Consider the following 18,536-nt stretch of genomic DNA (forward strand, 5'->3'; position numbering starts at 1 on the left):
GGTGCCTGGGTGGCTCAGTCATTTGAGTGTCTGACTCTTGATTTTGGCTCAGGTCATGATCTCAGGGTCATAAGATCGAGCTCCATGTCCTGCTCTGTGCTCAGCGAGGAGTCTGCTAGGGATTCTCTCTCTCCCTCTTCCACTGTCCTTGTGTCCCTGCATTTCTTCTCTCTCAATCTCTTTCTCTCCCTAATAGAAATAAATCTTCTATTTATTCCTTTTAAGGAAAAAAAAATAGAAAAGAAAAAATGTTTAATTACAGCAAGCAGGGAGGGAGTCAGACTTCAAAGCACTAACAAAACAAAGCAAAAACATAACATACCTAAGATGACCTAGTTTCCATGGAATTCTTGTGCTGTTCTTGGTGGGACACTAAACTGGTGTTCATATTTTAAGAGGTCATAATAAATTTTCAGATATAACATGAGTAAAATCAAGTTCAAGATTGTTTTGTTAGAAACTTTAGGTTTCAGAAAAATATTTGAGGTTTTTTTTTTTAATCTTGGAGCTCAAAAACAGTGTGATTCTGTGAGTTTTAGATTATCTCAAGATGCGTGTGAGTTTTAGACTATCTCAAGATTATTTTCTCCTTCTGACTGTGGTGTGTGAAGTGCTTAGTCATTTTGGAAGCAAGGCAGAAGTGTCATTTTTTGCTCCTATATCTTCCCAAATTGTTTTTTCCTGCTTCCAATACCTACTCATTTCAACTTATCTTTATACCACTTCAGAGTCATCTTCCCAAATTTTTCTGATAATGTCAGTCCCCTCTGCAAGAATCTCCACAACTTCATATAGTCCATGTGAGAATGTGGAAACTCCTTAGCTTGTGACCAACAGAATCTGGCCTTGACCAGCACTTTACCTGGGTGGCCCCCAGCACCTCCTCACTTTTCATCCTGTTTCCTCTTCATGCAAACTCCTGTCATTCCACTAACATCTTGTGAAGGTCACAGTGATGTGTGTTTGTCAAGTCTAACAGTTTGTTTTCTGTCCTCCTAAGATTTTCTCACTGCACCCAACAACATCAATCACCCTTTATGTACAAATCTCCCATTCTCATGGTTTCTCTGATTCCAGTAGCCTGCCTTTCCTTTTACCCATCTGGCTTTTTTTTTTTTTTTTTTTTCCATTTGGCCTCAGTCATAGAATTCACTCTTTTTTTTTTTTCTTTCACTAGTCCCTTGCATATTGGTGTTTCCAGGTTCCACACCCTGGCATTTCTCTTTTCTGGCTACATAATCTTCCTGGACGATGTTATCCTTCCTCCTGGTTTTGACTGACTCTGACATGTTGGTGACCCCCACATCTAAGTGTCCAGTTCAGATATCCAGTAACCTGGCAGACATTCCTATGTAAAAGCTCTGCAAGCTACCTTGGGTTCAACCCAACCGAACACATGATCCCTACCTCATAATTTCTTTCTCCTTTTTAGGTCCTAGCTCATTTGGCAAAGGTACCAGTTACCCAAACTGAAACCTTGGAACTTAACCATTTCTCTTCCCGACTTCTCATTCCTCACCAGTCACCAAGTCCTGGCAGTTTCTCTTCTCTCAGTGTTTTCAAATTCATTCCCTCCTCCATATTTCTGTAGTCACTGCCCTAGTTCAGACACCCACCATCTCTTCCCTAGATAGCCTCCTAACTGGACTCTCCAGTCTCACCTTCTTTCAAACCATCCTTCTAAAGTCTGCTCCCCACCAAGTTAATCTATTTAAAATTCAACTCTGTTGATGGTACTTTCTATCCATATAAACAGCTAGAGTTCCTTGAAGATATATATATTTTTTTCCTACATTGACTCTTAAGATTTTGGGTTTTGTTTGAAAATAATCTGATCTACAATATAGGTCCAATTTGCCTAACATATTTCATGAGACTCTCCTACACACTCTCTAACCCTGTCTTTGGTCTGACCAAGCATAGAATATTCTCTGGGAAATCTGGGCTCTACCAACCTAAAATTGCTAGGGTTCACTGTACACAATATTTTATTTTCCACATTGTGCCTTGGTTTTTATTATTCTATTCCCCAGAATACATCTTTTACCTATTGGTGACAATAAGCCCTGTGCTTGGTTTGGCTATTTCTGAGTCATGCATCAACCCTTAACACAGCCCTGCTTTGAGATCCATCAGGGCACAATATGCACACTCTAACTTACTCTTCCTTGGCACTCTGTTTGGCTTTTCTTTCTCATAACTTTTGTATAACTGTATTACATTTCTTCTGTGACTGATTCTCCCATTAGTCTGTAAATAGATTCATTACTAAACACCTAATGCCTAACATAGTATCTCACATTTAGACATGTTAAATAAATATTTATTGAACCAAAATCTAGCGACACTAAACTCTTGACTCTTCCATGGCCATTACATGAACTCTAATCCTCAAGACCTTGACTCAGACATTTCCCTCTGATTTCTCCTCTGTGGGCTTATTATTAGCAGATTCAAATCAGCCTTTGAACCTGTGTCCTCCAGACCTCCTAACTTCCTCTAGCCAATGGACACCTTTGTAATAGCACTTTCTCTTACATGGGAAAATTAGTGTTTAATGTGTGTCCTCTTAGAGTATGCATATTTTATACCAGGAACATTAAATCAAGTCTAGATTCCTGCCATGAAAAATAGTTCCAGAGAGATAGCAAAAATGTAGTTATTGCAAGGAGAGTACTCTAGCCAGATGTGTTTAATATAAAAATGGATGAAAAGTTTAAAAAAAAAAAAAAGACACTACAGTGAATTCTAATTCTGTTTCTAATCAGTTCTAATAAGAGAAAGTATTATAATCTTACCATTTAGCTATAAATTGAAATTGTTTTCTGAAGAAAACTTTAAAGTATAAAAACCAGGGGTGCCTAGGTGGCTCAGTCAGTTAAGCATCTGCCTTTGGCTCAAGTCCAGATCCCAGTGTCCTGGGATGGAGCACCATGTCAGGTTCCCTGCTTAAGAGGGAGCCTGCTTCTCCCTCTCCCACTGCCTACAGCTCTGCTTGCTTGTACTCTTTCTCTCCTTCTCTCTGTAAAATAAATAAGACCTTTAAATAAAAAATAAAGCATACAACCCAGTTTATTTTACTGTTTTTCTAATTTTATGAATATGTATTAACATTAATGATAAGTACATAGCAAGGATTGCATTAAACTAGGTAACTCAAATTATGTCTCTCATTCTGGTTTTAAAACATTGCTTTGGGGCCCCCAAAGCCACAATTTCATAGGGCATTTTCATCATTAAAACATTAGCTTGCCAACTCAAAGTGTAAAAGAGGCAAAACTTGCTTGTTTATATCCCCAGCCTTCCCACACTACGTTCATTTTCTCCTCAGATGGCCTATAAGCGGTGAACAGTGTTCAATAATTGCATCATCTTCATTATAAAACTTTCAGTTTCACCTACAGACTTTACATGATAAGCCCCTTCAGAATCTGTATTATGTTTCTCCATGATTTCTACTCAAAGTCCCTGCTAAACTGTTACCGCCCTTGTTGGGCACCAAAAATCAGAAGATGGCAGCTACTAAATTTACTATGTAACTTGGGGGCACTAGGGAGACATGGATCATTTTTTAAAAACCAAGAGCAAGATTAGTCATCCTGTTGACCTCCAGTATCCCTTTAAATATATAATGCATGCTCAGGATAATAAACTTCTGGTCTTTGGGTTTCTTACCACTTTATTTTGACAACTAATGTTTCTATATCCCTTGTTCCCCCTAGGTATGTATATTTTCCTTGTGCCATCCCCTGAACCATTGCATTTAGGTATTGCGTATTCCATAACTCTTAACCTCTAACACGGATCTAACAAATTTCATTATTTGTGAATTGCAAAAAAAAAAAAAAAGAAAAAAAGAAATCTAGTGTTAGTTTTTAAATTTCTATATCTTTATATTATTTGTGATATTCTTAATAGATATTATAATTAATTTAGTGTATAATGAAGTCAAAATAGATATCATTTACCTAAAAGAAGCAATCAGTTATAATGTCTTTCTAGGGTTAAATAGCAAAACCTCATGTAAACTCCCATGGCATGCTTTGTTATTCGTAATCCTCAGAGATCCATGTTTAAAAGTTTAACCTACTTTTATCAGCGAGTATCCTGACAAGCTACATGAATGGCCTGGCTGAGTTCTAAGACAAGCCACCATTTCCAGGACCATAATCCATTTCTTTTGAGGTGTCATTCAGGGCATTTATTTATGTTTGTACAATCTGTGTTTGAGTTCAAGAATACAGAATTCAGATATGCCTAAGTGGAGGATAAATTACTGATGTTTAAGAGCAAAATAGGATCAGATTACATACTGAAAATGTCTTTCCTCCCTGAGTATTTTATCTTTTCACTTTTATCGTAAGCTGTGCTTTCAATTTTCAAGTCTTTTGTTATAGTTCAAATGAAACAGGTTTTCTTGAGAGAAGTAACAGAACTTGAACGCTGGATGCTTCTGATGTCTGTGAATGATACTATTATTCAGGGTTTAAAAGAAATGGTCTTTAAGCATAAAGCTGGCATAATTCAATCTGTCCTCACTATTCATCTGTTTGCTTTTATTAAATCCTGATTGTAGCAAAATGCTAGGAAAACAAAATTGCTTACGGAAACTATTTTTATGACAAACGTCCAGAAACTGGACTCCAGTCAGATGTTAAGTTCACTTGTTCAGTACATGTACAATGAAAGGAGAGCCTCCTGCTGCATCAGTGTGATAGGAATGCAAGAATGAAAGGGCATTCTGGTTGAAATATGGCATTTCAGGAACTGACTAAGTGACAGCCTGGTTACTGGAGAAGGGGGGACTCCTGTGTAATTGCTTTCCAACAGTGCTGGATTCCACTGGAAATTGCACTTAAGGTGTGTACACACAACACTCCCCTGGTTGAAAGGAGTTATGTGCTCATCCCTGTGACAAATCACAGGTTGTAATTAAACCACTTCACCTTTGTGAATGAGAAATTTTTAAAAGCTGAGATTGCTTTCTTTTCACTTAGTAGAGATTGTGGGAGTTTTCTCTATTTTTTATAGATGTAGTTGGGAATTAATTGCTGACATTAGAAGGTATGTTGTTATATGAATTAATTGGTTTATGTTTTGAAAGTGCTTTATGGTTTTGTCTTATAGGCACTTTTCATGTCTGTCTTCTAAATACATGTGCCCTGGTGTCCCTGCTGTCATGAGCACCTTGTTGGCGAATATAAATGCTTTCTATGCTCACACAACAGTTTCAACGAATGTACAGGTTTCTGCCTCAGATCGATTTGCCGCTACCAACTTTGGTGTAAGTATTTTCGGACTTTCAAATTTCTACTAGCTTATGGAGGTTAGACTTTGGATTCTAGGTATTCTTGGAATTTTATCTGCAGGAGGCACATCTTGAGGAATATCTTTTAGTATAATGGGCAAAAGCTCAAAGTTCATTGGAAACATATCCTGTAAAATAACTTCGACAATCAATAGACATCTTCATTGAATTAAATCTCCCTATCTGGAATAACCTCTTCCAATGAGGAAATACATAAATATTGTGAAAGAGTACTGGGATTTCATAGGACTTTATGTATGCAGATTTAGGATTTGCCATTTCAGATGCTATTCACTGATAAAAGGGGGTTTGGTAGTTCTCTGGAGTCTATTAGACTCCATTTCTACCTACTATTGGCTTTTACTGGTATTGATAGATACCAGCATATCTTCTAAGTGAAACATAGTAGGTGTATAAACAGTCTAAGAACTATTTGTACCTAATTAAGAACATCCACCTGAAATATTCAAATGCATCAAGGATGTGTTGAAAAGTAGAAATGCATGTATCCCAAGGAAATTCAAGTATTTAGCTGATGTACCTGTCAATGTAGCTCATTCTCTGTAAGCCTCATTAAATTGAAATTGCCAAGACCAGAAATAGGATAGAAATTAATAGTAACTGGCTGGTAAAATGGTGAAGATCTAAGTTAAGACAAAATTAGTGAAGATGGAGAAGGAAGGACAAACTGTAGAGCTTTTCATGGCATAGATTCAACAATACGTAGTGTTTTTGAGGATGTGGACAGTTGAGGAAAAAGAAAGCTGTCTGGATAGATTCCCAAGATTTTGACTAGGGCACCTGGTAGGCAGTAGCTCTGTTTAATAATCCTATGAGACAGGTATTTTTATTCTCGTGTGTGTGTGTATATACATGAAACTAAGATCCATTGTAGGAAAATAATTTCATGACAACATAGTTATTTTCCACTGTACTTCCAAATTCGTTCCCTGAATAGATTTTTGTTATTGATTATGTTGTTAGAAATTAAATTTTGGGTTATGTGTCATAGAATAGAAACAAAAGAGACTTGGCAAAAAAAGTATGTGAAGCCAGGAGACAGGGGAAATATGCTGTTGTGTATCCTCTTTCTCTCTCCTTTTCATCTAAAAGAAAATGCACGTGAGGCATGTGAATTGAGTTGGAATGAATCAAAGGAAAAAGTAATTGTTATTTAATGACAAATAGAATTAAGTACTAGTACAAGAAAACACTATCTGGGTTAGGAGTCATGGGATTTGGGTTTGTATTCAAATTTAGCAAGGCAGTCCTGTCATTCGAGCCTCGGTTCTCAATCTGTTCAATGAAGATAACAACTACCTGTCTAATGTGTTTCTCAAACTGAAGATGAAAAGCAAATGAGGTAAAATGTATGTAAGCCAATTTGTAAAAGTTGAAAATGCTCCACAAATATCAGATTTGAGGATTTCATCTCTCCTGCCCTACCTCCAGTACAAATAGCGTACCACAGATACTTCTCTTAGACACATTGAGTCTTATAAGAGCCAGGACCAAAGAACATTCCCTGGCCAGCTCAACAAAATACTACTATAACCAATAACAGACCATCAGAACAGTTTTGTTTTAAAAACCTCATCGTGATAACATGATTGTCTTGAGATTTTACCTATAACATACAGCACTCAGTGCTATGAAATTGTTTTGCTTTTAATATTTGCCTGGGCATCTTGTAGAGAATGATCCAACCTTATGGAACACTGAGCTTCATAGCTCTGAAAAAGAATATGTGTCTATATGATTAATATCCATCATAAAAGCTACCTGGAAGAAAATGAGATAGAACTTCATGCTGGCCCAAAGAAAGAAACCAAATTGATTACACTACTTTGCAGGGACAACATGATTATAAAAAAGTTTATTTTGTAAATCAAATAACTTACTGTAGAAGATAGCCAAAACAAGAATTTTTTTCCTCAAACTACAATTTGATAAATTGATGATTTAGTATATAAATGTGACTGTATTATTCTTTACCTACTGAAAGTAATGTTCTTTGCTCAGTCAGATATATCTAAGTATAATGTCTCCCATCTCCAATTTAGGGCCTAGGGTTCTTAGTTACCTGAAATCTGAATTTGACCTGTTGCTTCTGACTCCAGAATGCCATTATATTGGCCCTTCTTTATCCTTCTCAAGGATGTAACCCAGACATTTTGAGTATCCAACTTTTCTTACGAGGATTGTAAACAAACACATATTTTAGAAAAGAAAACCATCACTCTTACAGTTCAGACATTTTTGTGTACAATTGTAATTTCTACTCATGATTTAAATGTAAAAAGGCTTCAAAAATGATGTGAGAAGGACAGAATACTTGTTGCGAAGAAGCATAACAAACCTTGCAGAGGAAAATGGTTAGAGAAATTGGATGAAAATGATAATAGTGTTGTATTATGAAAGACAAAGGAAAGCTATTTCAAAAAAAAGGAATCTATATGACACTGTCAGCTGTTGCAAAAAGTTCAAGTAAGATGGGGAAATACTTATCGGGAAATTGGAGGTAATTATTTAGTGAAGCAGTTGACATAGACACCTAATTTCATTGGGTCCTTTAGTGAATGCCATAGATGAATAGTTGTGTAAATTAGGTTCATTTATTCACTAAAATATAATGCAATCACTAAAAATCATGTTTTTAAAGAAAAGTTTATAAAGTTGAGCACTGTCCATGATATAATTATAAGTGAAAAAAAATACAAAATTCTATAAGCAATCTAATTCCAACATTAAAAACAACACATACAACTGGTTTAGAAATAAGACTTGGAGGGAATGTGCCAAGATGCCAATGATACAGCCACCTGGTGGGATGACAGCTCATATTTTGTTGTTTTGCTTTGTATTCATCTTTATACTGAAATTATAAAACTTTCCTATATTAATTTTGTAATAAACATGTGAATCAAAGGGTGAATATGGCTGAGGAAACAGACTATTCTTTTAAGGAACTTGAATGAAATGGGAAAGATTGGTCAAGGGAAGATTTTGCCATGAAAATATTTTTACTGGCTGGTTGGGTAGGAACTTTTTTTAATTTAATAAGGTAAATTGAAACATGTTTATAGATTATCAGGAAAGGGATTAGTTGTGAGAGTAAAGTTACAGATTTATCAGATGGAGAGTAGGTGATACAGTGAAATCCCAGAAGAGAAGGAAGAAAAAATAGTCAAGAGATAAAAGGCGGGACATTCTTCAGAATAAGAAAGGACAAATTCCCTTCTGAAATTTCAGGAATAGTGTAAGTGTCCTTGTGGAGAATGCTGACCTTTTGATATAGGAGTGAAAAGCTGGGGGATCACACCTCGTTTCTCTAATCTTCTCTGTGGTTGTCTACAAGGATAGTAAATGCTCATCTACAAGACAGGTGCTGTGATACAGATGCAGGAGGTGAAGGAGGTTGTGAAAGGTTTAGATAAGTTACCAAAGGGAATAGGAAGAGAAATACTTCAGGGTCATGTCAGAGGATTCCTAATAAAGCTGAAGGTCTCCTCTGATGTTGAGAAGCATAAATTTACTCTCATGACAATGCTCGTGGGTCTGAGCTTTTCTCAGAATTTTTTTTAGCATTCTGATGCTCATGTAACAGATATTGGCAGATGACTGGATTGACTCTAGGTTGAAATTTCATAGAAAAAAAGGAATGAAAGGGTGAATGAATTCGTATATAGACGAGGCTGGCGAGAGAGAATAGTTGAAGTGATTGACCATGGGGTCTAGGTTTGAGAAGTTGCACCAGGGGAGACAGACAAAGGATTTGGGTAGGAACATTATACATTTCAGTTAGAATTTCAAAGGGGAAGTCTTGGGTCCAAGATGTAGCTCTGAAAGTAGATTGTTGAAAATTGAGTATAAAACAGTTATAGTTTACTTAAACCTACTCACAGGCAGTGACTGCTGAATTTTCAAGAATATTCAAGTTAGTTGTTGAACATAGCCATCCTTGAAGCCAGAAGAAGTATTGAGAATACTAATATCATGGAAACTGGCAAATGCTAAAAATCAAGGCATTTTTCTTTTGAAGACATGACTTAGCATACCATTGAGTGTAAAGGTTGTTTGGAGTCAAGAAGATTAAAGAACTTTTTTTGAAAAAAAAAAAAAATCCCCTTGGGTATGGAAAACACCATGAGTAGATCAAGGGTTGGAAAGGAAGGAAACTCCATGAATTGGGACTCAATATCTTAACTTTAAAGAAAAGTCTTTAGAAAATTTATCTAGTGAATTATATTAGAACATAAATATACAAATTATTAGTAAATAAATTATTAGTAAAATTCATATTTATCTAGTTCATTTTTTTATAACATGTATACCCTCTTTGCCTCAGCCAGTGTTGGGCAAAAATAAATAAGCTAATATTTCATTGCCATTATATATGTAATATATATATATATATATATATATATATATTTGTCCACTTGTTCATTCAATATGGATTCATGCAATTCCTCATGTAAGGCACCATGGCAGATAGCGGAGGGATTGAAAGATATGTGTTGACCTCTACTCTATGAAATTTATGTTCTTTTTTATATAAAAAGATTTTCTTTATTTATTCATGAGAGAGGCAGAGACATAGGCAGAGGGAGAAGCAGGTTCCCTGCGGAAGCCCAATGCAGGACTCGATCCCATGACCCCAGGATCACAACCTAAGCCAATGGTAGATGGTCAATCACTGAGCCACCTAGGTGCCCCTGAAATTTATGTTCTGATGGGATGATCAAATAACCATATGTAACAATAACCAAAACTCACAATATGATTAGTGTCAAAGGAGGTTATACTTATAAATTTGCTTTGAGATTGAAAAGGAGCAAGAGATTGATTCTTTTCAGGGATTCATGAAAGTTTGACAAAGGAAATAGGGCTTTAAGGGATGAGTAGTATTTTCCAAGGTCTAGGAAATAGTATGGAAACTACCTTAGATCTGGAAAAACATTTGAGTAAAGTCAAAATAAGATACAAAGTAAGTCCAAAGTGTGTGGAAGGTAGCCTGCCTACTGAGTAGGGCAAATAAAATAAAAGATGTTAGTATAAGAAGAATCTGTGCTCTATTGGATTGATACTGGATTGTTAAGGGCCTTTAAACCCTACTAAGATGTTTGGACATCATTCATGAAGTGTAGGGTATAATCTGATAGAATCTTTGATTTAGAAAGAAAACTCGGTATAGGAAATGTTGCAGAGAGAAAAGAGAGAATATGTATCAGACACAGTTCAGTTGTAATAGAAACCATCCTAGAAACTTTAAGGAGAAAAGGATTCAGCACAGGGGATTAGGTACTTATAATATCACTTGAAGGACTGGAGGAAGATTCTCATGTAATAATTCTCAAAATATCACAGTGAAACTGATTTGAACCTAAAGCTTACTTACAGTCAGGAAGGTGAGGAATCAGAAGTCCGCTTCAACTGCTAATGCAGCTATCTTTTTGAAATCACAAAACTGATGACCAGAGAACGGGAAATGAATGTTTCCAGGACTTGACTTAGCAGCAGGAGGAAACGGAGAAGCAAAAAGTGGGCCTCAATCTCTTTTCTGCTTTCCAAATGTAGCAGCATACATGCATCTAAGAGGCAGAAACTAAGGTAACTGCATAAACCTATCTGCAAAGGAGTTTGGCAAATATGGTGCTTAGTTTTCCAGTCTCAGACTATAGGTAGCCACACTGAAGAAAGGAGGAGTTAGTAAACCAGTTCTGTTTTGAGCACAGGTGGTCTAGATGGAAATTAGTGATAGGGTTGATATGCTAGTCTTGACAGGGCAAAGTGGGACAGGGGCTTAGAGAAAATGAAGTTGATGTGGCAAAGGAGAAAATGGATGTGGGAAACATTTTAGAAGAGATTGTTTCTTTTATGACTTGACAAATGATTAGTTCTGGGAAGAGATAGATCTAGGTTTTATGCTTCCTAGACCTTATATAATTCAATGAGACTTTTTTTTTTTAAAGATATTATTTATTTGGGCAGCCCTGGTGGCGCAGTGGTTTGGCGCCGCCTGCAGCCTGGGGTGTGATCCTGGAGACCCGGGATCGAGTCCCGCATCGGGCTCCCTGTATGGAGCCTGCTTCTCCCTCTGCCTGTGTCTGCCTCTCTCTCTCTCTGTGTCTATGAATAAATAAATAAAATCTTAAAAAAAAAAGATTTTTGTTTTTAATTTAACAGGGGGGGAAAAAAGCACAAACGAGGGAGTAGGAGAAAGGGAAACAGACTCCCCACTGAACAGGGTGCGATGAGGGGCTTGACTTGAAGCTTGGGGCTTGATCCCAGGACCCTGGGATTATGACCTGAGCTGAAGACAGATGCTTAACCAACTGAGCCATTCAGGGGCCCCTGATGAGACTTTTATTAAGAAGAATGCAAATTATCAATAAAAAAGTAATATTAATTTTTAAATTATTTTTTAAAGATTTTATTTATTTATTCATGAGAGACAGAGACAGAGAAAGAGGGACCGAGACACAGGCAGAGGGAGAAGCAGGCTCCATGCAGGAAGCCTGATGTGGGACTTGATCCCGGGTCTCCAGGATCACGCCCTGGGCTGAAGGTGGCGCTAAACCTCTGAGCCACCCGGGTTGCCCATAATATTCATTTCTAATAAAAAATGAATCCCAGTGAATTATAAATTACTATGACACCAAAAACATTACAAATTTCACAAAAACAATATAATATTTTCATTAATTAGCTTTCTGATACATCTCTTTAAAAGTTTTTCTAGAGTTTTTGACTGCAGGTTCATTGATCATTTCTTCATATAGTGAAAATCCTGAAATATATTTTTTTATTGAAGAAAGGTAATCCAGTCTTTAGAAGAGTTGATCATACTTTTTTTTAGTTGATCAAACTTTTTAATTTGATATTTTAGAGAAGTTTCCATTAACTTCACAATTCATTGACAATGCCACACATTTTAATGATTTCCATCAAGTTTCAGAAAACATTTATTATGTTTCTTTCATATGCGATGTCGAAACAAAAATTGTACCCAGGAGAGTTAAACAGGCAATGAAAACTTAATTTGAGGGTGCACCTGGGTGGTTCAGTGGTTGCCAAAGCATTTGTGTTTGGCTCAGGTCCTGATCCCAGAGTTCTGGGATTGGGTCTCTGCATAGGGCTCCCCATAGGAAGCCAGCTTCTCTCTTTGCCTGTGTTTCTGCCTCTGTCTCTTATGAAGAAATAAAATCTTACAAAAAAAGAAAAAGAAAGAAAGAAAGGAAAGAAAGAGAGAGAGAGAGAGAGAGAACTTAATTTGAGGCTATTGCCAGAGCGGGAGAGGCTAGGGTTCACCCTGAGCTCAGCTATACTAAGACAAATGTTGAGTTTTTAAGGGCTGGAATAAGCTGGAAAAAAAAAAAAAAAAAAAAAAGCTGGGCAGCCCGGGTGGCTTAGCGGTTTAGCGCCGCCTTCAGCCCAGGGCCTGATCCTGGAGACTCAGGATCCAGTCCCAAGTCCCAAGTCCCACGTCGTCGGGTTCCCTGCATGGAGCCTGCTTCTCCCTCTGCCTGTGTCTCTGCCTCTCTCTCTCTCTCTCTGTGTCTCTCATGAATAAATAAATAAAATCTTTTTTTTTTTTTAAAGCTGAGGATATTAAGGGGAAGGTTAAGTGGCATGTGACCAGCATTAACTTTTCGATGGGTATGCAAATATCTTTTTCTGTGATGAGGCTGTCTGTGTTTACTACTTGACACATACCAAAATTAGTCTCCTACATTCCCCACAGAGGCTGGGACAAGCCTGTCCCTTTGATAGCTCCCAAATACTTAAGGAAGACATTCCTGGGTTGTAAAGCAACCTGGCAAGAGGCTTTTTAAAAGATTTACATTTCAAAAAAAGATTTACATTTCAAAGGGACAGAGAAAGAATTTACAGTTTTTTAGAGAGAATGCTCTAAAAATTAAAAAAAAAAAAAAAAAGATTCGGGTCTAGAGTCAGGGAGAAACCTGTTTAAAGTTTAGTCAAACTGAGAGAAATATTGAGGCTCTCTTGGTCACTGGACAGTATCATCTCAGGGCTTTTCTAGCTTGCCTATGAAGTGACTCCTTAAATACTCCTTTAATTGATCACATTTATTAGTTTGTCACTGATACCATCATTGTAGTGAATTTTATTATTTTATGATACCTGCTGATATCAGTATTAATCTCAACTCCACAAGAAATGTAAACATATTTTCAATATGTTCCCATGATTAAATTTTCAAAAAAATATCGAGGTAGGTTATGTATTATTTCTATTTGAAATGCTCTGTTCTTTTTAATGAATTGCTACTTTTGATGATACTATCTGGAAAAGTTCTTACAATTAGGTAGTCCAAGTCAGAATATTTTCAATCCTATTTTTACAAAGTTTACGAAAACCTGAGATCATGCGAACACATAGCTAGGGCTCCTCCTAGGGAAGCTGAAGCATCATCATCAGCTTCGAATTAAATCACTCCCTGCTTCTGGAGTTGAGATACTGAGAAACAAAGAAATGGAAGAGAGAAGTCAAGGGTGATGCACGGTTTTTACGTCCCTTCCTTATAAGAGCTTTCCCTTCTACAGTTCCCAGGATCCCGGGGCAATATGTTGACATTTCTTGTTGATTTGAATCCACTTGTGGAGTAGCAACTGCCTACCTCTACTCAAAATCTCCCCTGTGCCCTTGGGCCAAAACCAACCCACTAGTTGGTTTTGTATGGGTCCAGGACGTGAGAATGGTTTCCACATTTTAAATGATTAAAAAATATCAAAAGAAGACTATGATTTTACGACACATGAAAATTACAAGAATTTCAAATTTCACTGTTCAGTGGGCACCTGGGTGGCCCAGTTGGTTAAGTGCCTGCCTTGGGCTGAGGTCATGATCCTAGGACCTGACATGAGTCCCTAGAGCTCTCTGCTCAGAGGGGATCCTCCTTCTCCCTCTCCCTTTGCCCTTCCTCCTTCTTATGCACACATGCTCTCTCTCTCAGATAAATAAAATCTTTAAAAAATTCCCTTGTCCAGTAAACACAATTTTATTGGGGAATAGCCATTCCCATTTGTATATATATGGTCTATGGGAGCTACTGTGTTTCAGTGGTGGAGTTTAATGGTTGTGACAGGACAGGTGACAGGCTGAAAATATTTACTATCTGGCTCTTTACAGTTTTCTGACCCCTGGTCTAGAGTTATTCTTATCAACTAATTAAACCTAAGTTTTTGATAACTGATAGCAGTTGGTATTATGATTGATGTGGCCTGCTACCAAATACTAGGTATGTGTAGACCTTACCTGACATGGAGAGCTGAGTGACATAGTGGTTTCAGATGTTGTGGACACACCCCCTCAGGAGAATCATTTTTTAATCACCCACTCTTTTGTTATTCTTCAAATCACACCATGCAAGAAATAGGCCTCCTCAGCTCTGGCAAAGGCAATCTCACTCTAGTTAAATAGAAATACGATAAATAAAATTAAATTTCAAGCTGTCCTGCTGTTTAAAGAATCTCTATGAAAATTCAATCAGTAGCACACTTTTAATTTCACATCATCTGATAGTGTCTGGGATTTAGCGACAACAAGCCTGGTGGTATTCTCCACAGTGTTCTGTGTTCCTTGAATGTAAATTTTCCAGCTGGGTGCTGAAGACTTCGGTGGGAAGCCCACATGTGTGATCCCTATCAGTCAGAATTCTGTTTGGCTGCATGAAACAAACTAAACAAACTTAAGTAAATCATATTTTTTTCCCCATGTAACTCAAGTCCAAAGGTAATAAGGAATTCAGAGCTAGTGTAGCTGCTAAGGATTGTAATTTTTTGAAAGGGGTAGGCAGACAATGCTAAAGGGAGGGGGGATGGCTCCCAACTCCCTGCTCCACTGGGTATAATTGCTTGTTTCGCTTTTCATCTGGGAGTCACAGGACTGTTTTACCTTCTTTTGTCTGATCTGAATTTCAGGTGGGAGAAAGGAGAAAAACACAGAGCAGATGGAGAGAAAGCCTGACAAAGAATTATATAGCAAACACGTTAATACAATGGTGTTTGCCAAAGTCTCTTTTAGAATCTTTTCAAATAATAATTCATTCATAATATGTTCTCTGAGTCCATCCCCTTTATAAACTCTGTATATCTCACTAGCCTAAATCATACTGCATGGCCATTCCTAGAGAAAAAAGGTTTGGGAAGGTAGGTATTTCATAATGGACACATTTGTCTCCTAAGGTTCTATTAATAAGGAAGAATGGGAAAATGGATATCAAGTAGAGAACCAGAACAGTCAGTCCCAGTATATAAGAAGGCCAGTGATTTAGGCATTAGCATGGATGACTAGGGTCATGGCAGCTGTCTTGATGATTTGTACCAATCACAGAGGTCAGATGAAGCATCCCAAGACATGAACATGTTAACTTTTACAATCATTGAATGATTAACTGTACCATGGCCTACACTGATGATGGTAGTGGCTCTTAAATTTTTCTGCTTCGATTGAGAGCTACTGATCCAGGTGGTTGCAGGATGGGCGTTAATAAAAGGACAGAATAGTTCACCTTCTTCCCCTAGGAAAGAACGGTGAAGTGTGGGAAAGAAAAAAATCTAAGACCTTCAACTCATCTGTATTTTTCAATAGCTTTACTGGAGAGTCTTCTCTGCCTAGCAAGACGGCAAGCATGTTGAAGGCAAGGTACATTTCTTGGGCTCTGTCATTGCCCCTGCAGGGCTTTAACACAAAGGTAATATCAAGCTTTATTGTATGACATATAAACCTGAAAAAGGCAGTTTATTCAGAAAATTGGAGTTTCAACTTAGGAACAATTCATCAACTCCTGTTAATATTCAGCTCACTTCATCAAAATAAGTGACTTCAAGGGATGAGTTATAACCCCATAAATCCACCTTGTTCATGAAAGTATTAGGAAAAGGTTACTTTGGCCAATATCTTCCAAAGTGCACTTTGTTATTTACAGAATAGTAATGCAGGCAGAGAGACCTTACTGTTACTTACTTCCACTTCCCTATCTTTTTTTTCATTTTTGATTAGACTCCAAATGGAGGATTGTCTACCTATAAAGTTTGTGTGACTTGGATGTTTTCATCTTATCTAATTTATTTACTTTATTAATCAACACAACTTCATCCTTATAAGCAAACATCTTATGAAGAGGTCACCCAACACTGATACAACCTCAGAGGAAAGCATCAATTTTTTTTGGTTTGATATTTTATACTTTTTTTAAAAACACTGAATCATGAACAACATTAAAGGTGATCGATATTTTCAGAGTATGAAGTTTGTACTTGTTACCAAAAGGAAAATGCTTTTTGAAATTGTTCTTGATGAGAACAATAGCAATTCCCACTTGCTTAGGTAGAAGAAATTTAAAAAACAATACTTTATTTCTGGGGAGGTACTGTGGTGTGGGGATAGTAAGAGGGGTAGGCCACGTTTTTTCTTGCTGACTCATATTGTTGTGAATTAGTACAGTGGAAATTCAGTTTTCTGGACTCTTTCTGCACTCCACAACTTTCTGGATATTTTCTTATTTGTCACAGAGAGGCCCTGTGGCTTATTGTGAAAAGCCTGGATTTGATGTCCAAGAGATCTGCATTTAAATCATTGTTATGTCACGTACTAGCTCTATCATCTTAGATAATCATTGACATCTTTGAACCTTCTTTCTATAAAATGAGGACAATAACTCAAAGATTTGTTGTGAGGATACATTTAGAATGGCCATTTATTTCCATTGTTCTACTTTGTGCTTGTTTATACAGAGGGAAAAATTCATAAAACTACTGGACCAGTTGCATAACTCTTTAAGGATTGACCTGTCAAAGTATAGGGTATGTACAAAATTATCTGCCTGAAGGTAAAATATCATGTTTGTCTGAGATGCTTTCCTGTCATATTGTAGAAAATCATCCTCTGTATAATGGAAAAGTAAAAATATTGATCTTGGGAACTAAGGTTCTGTCACACTGGAAAAAGTCCCCTAAGTAAGCAAGCTGATGCCCCTTGTTCAGGGACCTTGCCCCAAATAAGCCTACAATAGTAACATATGTCTCTGTGTGTATATGTGTGTGTGTGTGTGTGTGTGTGTGTGTGTGTGTAGCTTTAATTTTATAATTATAATGACTATCAGATTGAGTCACAATGAACTAATCCATGAAGTAGACATGTGACAGAGTCCTCATTCTGAAAGCTCACCCCTTGATACTGAGACATCCTACTGATATTTCCCTAGCTTTTAAGATACCTACTTGGACTCACTGCTTAATTCACTCTTTCTAGATCAGTACAATGTGATCTTTTGTAGCTGTCCAAACTTGTTGTCAACTCTTCTGTACTTCACCTCCAGGTGAAATACACACACACACAAATATATCCATATATACTGTGTTTGTAAATACACATATGATTTTAGTTACAAAAAATCTTAGTTACAAACCATTTAAAGTTTTATTTACAAAAGAATCTGTAGCAATAACTGTTGCATTCTTTAGCAATTTTTTCTAAACATCATTCCATATCTGCACATATGTATATCTTCTGCATTCATGTTTTAGTTCATTTTGATGGATATCTGAATTTCATATTTCTGTAAATTATGATACCACGTTTTGTCAAATTCACCCTTCCTGTTGGAACTGGGGCCAACACTGGTAGAAGGTAACTGCTACACAGGCAATGAGAAAGGTATATGAGATCCAAAAGGGCCTGGAAGCCACCTCATTTATCATCATTTGGATACCTTAACTCTATGTGAGTTCATGAATATCTAAAAGTTACCTATGGTTTTTCTGATTGCTCTTTAAAAAGTCAATTTGAAAACACGTAAAAATGAGAAATTTCTCAATGTTAAAATTATTCCTTAGATCAAACATTTTCATAATTATATCTTCCCTTTACTTCAAAATTCTGAACATTTTTATTTTTATATCACATTTCCACCAAATCTCACCAACAGACTTTTTTTGAAATCCATAGTACTTCCAGGAGAAACTCTGCAGTGTAGTCTTATTTTTCTTTAAACTTTTAAAAGTTTCGTTGTAACTAGAAGTAAATGTAGCACATGTAAAAGTTCCCAAAGTTTTACTTTTGGAAAAAATTACCCATCTTGAGAAAATTATAAAAAAAATATTTCCAAATACATGTTGTCCCCTCCACTTTTAGCTGCAAAACTACAATATGAACAAAGTTGAATAATAACTATGCATGAATGATATTATTTTGTATATTTTTA

The 18,536-nt window shown here is 36.7% G+C and overlaps 1 protein-coding gene across 1 annotated transcript in view; it reads left to right on the plus strand.

The window, feature by feature from the left end:
- Window positions 1-18,536, plus strand: part of UNC13C (unc-13 homolog C) — a 540,818-nt gene that overhangs the window by 270,399 nt on the left and 251,883 nt on the right. Inside the window, exons 13-14 of the mRNA XM_049104442.1 lie at window positions 5,128-5,284; window positions 17,068-17,136. Of these exons, the coding sequence (XP_048960399.1) occupies window positions 5,128-5,284; window positions 17,068-17,136 (226 nt within the window). The remainder of the gene's footprint in view (window positions 1-5,127; window positions 5,285-17,067; window positions 17,137-18,536) is intronic.

Source organism: Canis lupus, chromosome 30 (genome assembly GCF_003254725.2).
Source record: "Canis lupus dingo isolate Sandy chromosome 30, ASM325472v2, whole genome shotgun sequence".
Lineage (NCBI taxonomy): Eukaryota > Metazoa > Chordata > Mammalia > Carnivora > Canidae > Canis > Canis lupus.